This window comes from Melanerpes formicivorus, unplaced genomic scaffold (genome assembly GCF_026170545.1).
Source record: "Melanerpes formicivorus ecotype bairdi unplaced genomic scaffold, bMelFor1.0.p_v2 SCAF_4, whole genome shotgun sequence".
NCBI lineage: Eukaryota > Metazoa > Chordata > Aves > Piciformes > Picidae > Melanerpes > Melanerpes formicivorus.
In genome coordinates, this window is record NW_027142356.1 from 24,113,592 (window position 1) to 24,119,666 (window position 6,075).

A 6,075-nucleotide genomic window follows, 5' to 3' on the forward strand; every position below is an offset into this window, starting at 1 on the left:
ATGGAAATCTCACACTACCTACACTTTGCAGGTTACCTGGAGGGAAGAGAACATATGCAGCAGATAATAAAATAACCTCCCTATGATGCCATCCAGGCAGGGCACACTGTCAGAAACACACAGGACAAGAAAAACCATGCTTGATAGGATTCAGAGGCTGACAGAGACATAAGGATGCGTGTGATGCCTGTGTTTGTACTTATATAGCACATATCAAAACACTTGATGGATGTAAACCTCAGTTCACATGCACAAGAGCAGGCTATATTACCAGAAGTCCATACCCTAGATTTTAGGAAACTACGTAAGAACAGTTCCAGAGCCAGACTCTGTGTAAAGCTAATCACTGGGCTCTGCAAAGCTAACCACTCTTATCAGCAACTAACAGATGAGACCCCCTGAAGATCTGCACTGCCCCACATCTATTTGTGCCAACAAGGCAGTGTGCCAAGCCTTTCCAGCCTGCACTGGCCTGGATTCCCAGGACTTCAGGCACAGGCAGATTGGCCTTATTGCTGGGGCTCTATTCTTGGCAGGAATGCACTCACAGATCAGCACAAGCCATCTCATGCCACTTTATGAAGAGACAAGGGCTATGACCTTAAATGCCACATGGCACTTCAAGTGTAATTCCAACTTCCTTGCACTGCCCAAGGCACTCTGCAATCAGATGAAGTGAAGTCAAGGTGGGAAGCCTGGGGAATGCTGACATTACAGCCAGGTGCCTACCATTAACTTTGCTGCCCTCCTGCACAGCCATGGTGCTGAAGCTTTTCATCCTCTACGCACGGCCCTGGAAGGTTTCTGCACCACTCTCTGTACTGCAGAAGCAACCAGCTGGTTGGTTGCTGGTATTTGGGAGATCCCCCGTGAAAATGGCAAGGATGAACAACCCCATGAGGACCTCCTGGCAAGGCAGGCATAGGCTTGCTTGACAGACAGCATTGGGGCGCCTTGACCCCACATTCCGCCAGCACCCCAAGGGACGGTCCCTGTCCTCTCTCCCCCAGCAAGGTGACTCTGGAGGTGCCTGTCCCAACCCCAAGCTCACAGTGAAACGACAGCGCATCCCTCCCCACCTCTCCCGGGTCCTCCAGCCCCTTGGTGAGTCCTCAGTCCCTGTCCCTCTGGTACATCCCTGCGCCTGCAGCCTCACGGGCCCTCAGCCCTGGTTCCTGCCGTGGCGTGAAGCGCTGCCCAGGCCCGCCCAGCGCGCGCGGCTCAGGACCGTGACCGCCCGTGCCCGCCCAGCGCGCGCGGCTCAGGACCGTGACCGCCCGTGCCCGCCCAGCGCGCGCGGCTCAGGACCGTGACCGCCCGTGCCCGCCCAGAGCGCGTGGCTCCGGTCCGTGCCCGCCCGTGCCCGCCCAGAGCGCGTGGCTCCGGTCCGTGCCCGCCCGTGCCCGCCCAGCGCGGTCCCGCAACCGTCGCGCCGTCGCGTCCCGTCCCGTCCAGTTCCGACCCACTCGCCGCCCTTGCTCCGTTCGCCGACATGCAGCTGCCGGCGCTGGTGCTGCTGTCCACCCTTCTCGCCGGTACTGGGGCACAGCGCCGGGGCAGTGGTGGTCGCGGGGAACGAGCTAGTCCCGTGGAAGCGGGCCGGTTCCGTGCCACGGCCGGTCCCGTCCCAGGGGAGGGGAAACCTAAATGCGTACCGGGCACCGGTTGGCTTGGGGGGGCGGCCACAGAATCTAAGACAGCAGCGGGCATCAATTATCAGGGGCTGGGGGAAATAATCGGCAGAGCGTGGTGCCGAATACGGGCTGATCGGGGGATGCCGGGACGGGATACTGGCTGGTCGGGGGCGGGACCGGTCACGGACACTGCCTGCTCGGGGATGGGACCGGTAACGGACACTGTCTGCTCGGGCTTGGGACCGATAAGGGACACAGGGCGGGACCAGGCGCCGTTAACGCTGATTGCTCTCCATAGGGCTCCTCTCGTGTCCCGGCGCCGTTGCCAGCTACCCGGTGAGTGCCCGGGAAGGACTATCCCACGTGCCCTCCTTGTCGCCAGCCGGGCCTCCCGCGGCAGGGTGGCCCCCTCCCCTGAGCCCCAGACCTGACACTCGGCAGGAGCGCCTGGCCCTGGCTCCGGAGCCCGGGAGGGACTGGGAAGCCAAGCACCCACCTGCTAAGGGCTGCCACACATGGGCTGTGGTGATTCTCCTGCCTGCTCCATCTGCAGCTGCCCCTCAAGGGGACTTGCTGTCAGTTTGTCACATTTAGGTTAAGGTGTTGGCTGGGGCTGGATTTTGTAGCACGTGTATGTCCTGACACCACAGTGCAAGCCATGCCAGGCCATAGAAGCCAAGCATGATGCAGTACATTCCCTTAAGAGCAGGAAAGATAATGTGGCACTTGATAATGCTGTGCCAACTCTTGTGCCAGTACTGAATGTGCCAGTATTCTTTAGAAGCTCTCAAATCAGATGCTGACCAGAGACCCATTTCCAAAGGTGTGTCTTAGACTTCCTATGTACCTGTCTTCCCTAGCCTGCCTGCCACATATATGGTGTGCCCGGATGTCCAAGGGACTACAATCCAGTTTGTGGGACTGATGGAAAGACTTACGCAAATGAGTGTGTGCTCTGCCTTTCAAACAGGTAGTCACTAAATTGACATCCTAACCTTCCCTTCCCTGTATGTAAGCAAAATATTCTCTATGGCATCCCAGTTAACTAATAGGTTATTAGCTTTGGATCATTCATACTCTGTAACAAACTGCAATGTCTTCTCAACTGTCAATCCTTTGCAGAAACTTTTATTGTGATACCTGTAAATGGCTTGTATTAGATTCAGTTAGCTGGGAGTATTGATACCTTTGCAATTGTTAAGGAGGAGTACCTCAGAGTGAGATTGCTTGTCATGTTCATATGGTGCCACATTGCCATTATGTACAACACCAGGCTTTTCCATACTCTCCATCAGAAAACATGAAAGATCCCACCCAAAATGCCATTTTTACTGCAAATTGTGTATTTTCAAAATCGAGTCTCCTGTACCTCCTTTCACAGAGAAGAGCAAGAATGCCAAATGTTGGGAGATAAGACTATTTTGCCTTCCAGATCGTTTAAAAATCAAGAAAAAGGTCTCCTAATATTTGAGAGCATTTCCTTCTTTAACAATTTAGTTATTTTTCTAAGCCAATTGAAAACACAAAAATAAGCATTGTTATCCCCCATTATGATTGACTAGAACCCTTTATAGAACATCCTCTCTGTAGAACCTGAGAGGAATTGCTTTGATGGTGAAAGAAATTTATACAAATAACAGAATATATGTTTCCAGGAGAGGGAGGAACTGAGAGCAGCAAAACAGCAGTGATGGGCATTTACAGAATTACAAATAAATAGATCTCCAGAAAGGGAAGACTGAACTATGTTTCTGACTTTTGGGTGGGGGAAAGACTAATCACACTTGGATAATACACAGAATTCAAACTACCAAGATAGATGGAATATAGACCAGAATAAGGAAAGTGTTAAAGGTGTCAAAGGACACTTAAGGAAATAATATTTTAAAGAAAGTGCTGAAGTGTTTTGAAGTATATTTAAAGATCTGCAAATCTGCAGAATTTGGTAATATTTTCACCAGAGTACATCACAGACTATGACAAATTGCAAAGATGATTGGTAAACCTACAGTATGGGTGGGAAAAAAAGCAAAAGAAAAAAAGAAGAAAGGAATCAAAGGGCACACACAGTACAGTCTGTGAAAAGGGAGAAACGAGCTGCTGCCATGTTATATATTAGCAGCATCTTCACTGACTAGAATAGCATTGGAGTAAGCTACTAAGTGATTGACTTGTAGACAACCAAAGGTAAAAAAGAGAAGAAGCAAAACTGATACAGATTTGTCAGAAATAACCCATCCACTCTGCAAGATTTAGATTTTTGTCAAGGTGGATGGATTAGTGGAGTAGGAGGAAACAAAAGTGTTGCTTCTTTACATTAATAAGGCATTTTATGTAGCTCCACTTGATATTCATGTAAGCAAACAAAATTCTTTCAAATTGTTAAAGGGTGAAGTTGTAGCAGCTTGAAATGCTGTAGTTTGCAAACAGCAATCAGCATTTTCACAGAATCACAGAATCACCAAGGGTGGAAGAGACCTCAAAGATTGTCAAGTCCAACCTGTCACCACAGACCTCATGACTAAACCATGGCACCAAGTGCCACGTCCAATGCCCTCTTGAATACGTCCAGGGATGGTGACTCCACCACCTCCCTGGGCAGCCCATTCCAATGACCAATGACTCTCTCAGTGAAGAACTTTCTCCTCACCTCAAGCCTAAACTTCCCCTGGTGCAGCTTGAGACTGTGTCCTCTTGTTCCGGTCAAACCAGAAAGAACTATTAAGTGGGACTTCCTCTAGGTGTAGCACATAATTTAGCACTTCTGTAAAGCATTAAGTATCAAAACAACTCAGTCCCTTAAGTAATTTACGATGGGGCTTATGTCTCATTAGTATGAAATGTAATGTGCACATTTTATGTGAAACATGGGATTAAATCCAGTTACACACACAAGATAGATTTTTATTTTAATCACATTTTCTTTTTTGCTGGCATCTTACATGCTCAGAAACATGTATTTTGGCCTGAAGGAGCACAGGGTGATCAGATATGATCCTGATTCTTTTTCTTTAGTAGTTTCAATTGTTGGTACACTCAGTGGCTTTCTAGTTCAATCTGGAGTTGTTGTTCTGAAGTGCTTGAATTGGCACAAATGCAATAAGGCTAAACCACTTTGTTTTACTGGAAGAATTTCAGCATTGAAGAATGGTTCATAGTCATAAGTTACAGTCATTTCACTTCAAAGAGTCAAAGGTACAGGCCACAGCACTCCTTAGGAGAGGAGAACAAAATGATCTTTCTGCCCTTCTTAAGTTTCATGACCAGTAGCTGATGAGATAAATAGCATAGTGTGGTGATGTAAAAGAGTCATACGGGCATATCCCACAGGCGTGGCATAAGAGCTGTTCTTCAGCCAGAACTTTTCCTTACATCTTAACATCTCTGTTACATTCCCTGGGCTTGATTTTTCCTTTCATGTTTCTAATCTGCTCCACCATCTTCCATTTAAAAGATCCTCAGTACTAGTGCAGACTGTCCCTGCTTTTGGGTAATCATTAAGTCTTTTGAATTTCTTGAGGAGTAAACCAGCTTGGTTCTATTAAGATAGGGCAGTGAATGGGAGATCTGCATCAGTCTGGATTCGGATATTTTCTTTTTGTATATGTATTTCCTTAGTGAGGTGATATTTGTAAATGGAGCTCTCCATAGTACCATGTATGGGATTAAAAAAAATATATAATCTGATTTTCCCACACAAAGGGAGACTTAGCTAAGGTTTCTTTAAGGAAGATTCCAATTTTCAGAGAAACACACATTCATATTTTAGTGTAGCCTTGGATGCAGAGATGCATGAGGATGCACATTCTTCCCACTGACTTTCCATATCAAAGGGGGAAATTTTGTACATATTAGAACTGGCTCCCACTTTAGGGACTGTGAAGTTTGACTTTCATTAGCACTGGACACATTCACCTCATGGTGAAATTTGTTTTGTGGTTTGATATTTCTTAGACTTGCAGGTGGTTTTATCAGGTTTATGTAGGTAACAAAGGCTGAGTGAGGCTGTCTCTGGTGAGTTACTTTCACACACTTGTGTGTGATTCATAAATCTTTGCATCCCCATTATTTTGTGGCAATGTTTGCAGTAAGTGATACAATTAAATGCATCACGGCATTTAACTGACCACATAAAAAACCCACAAGGGAGTCCACTTTGTAAAACAGCTCTGTTCAAATGTAATGCCTCTTTCTAAAATCTTTTTCTTCTGCTTGCAGAGAAAATAACAAGTATGTCCAAATCTCCAAGACAGGAAGATGCTGATATGACAGATGGCTACTTTTCAAGAAAATCTGAGGGACATAGACATTCCAAATGGAGAAAATGCCTTAAATGTGCTTTCTATGCAGCCTGTCTTAATAAATAAATCTGCTTGTTTAAAAAAGGTATTGTTACCATGTTAAACCCAGTGTTTACAATATAGCCATAGTACACTTATAA

The 6,075-nt window shown here is 46.9% G+C and overlaps 1 protein-coding gene across 1 annotated transcript; it reads left to right on the forward strand.

Annotated features, from left to right (window-relative positions):
• The first annotated feature begins 1,373 nt into the window (after nucleotides 1–1,373).
• Nucleotides 1,374–6,075, forward strand: SPINK2 (serine peptidase inhibitor Kazal type 2). Its single transcript, XM_068137315.1, has 4 exons — nucleotides 1,374–1,535; nucleotides 1,933–1,970; nucleotides 2,495–2,604; nucleotides 5,853–6,075. Exons 1-4 carry the CDS (start codon nucleotides 1,493–1,495, stop codon nucleotides 5,896–5,898), a joined length of 237 nt encoding a protein of 78 aa, XP_067993416.1. The 5' UTR covers nucleotides 1,374–1,492; the 3' UTR covers nucleotides 5,899–6,075.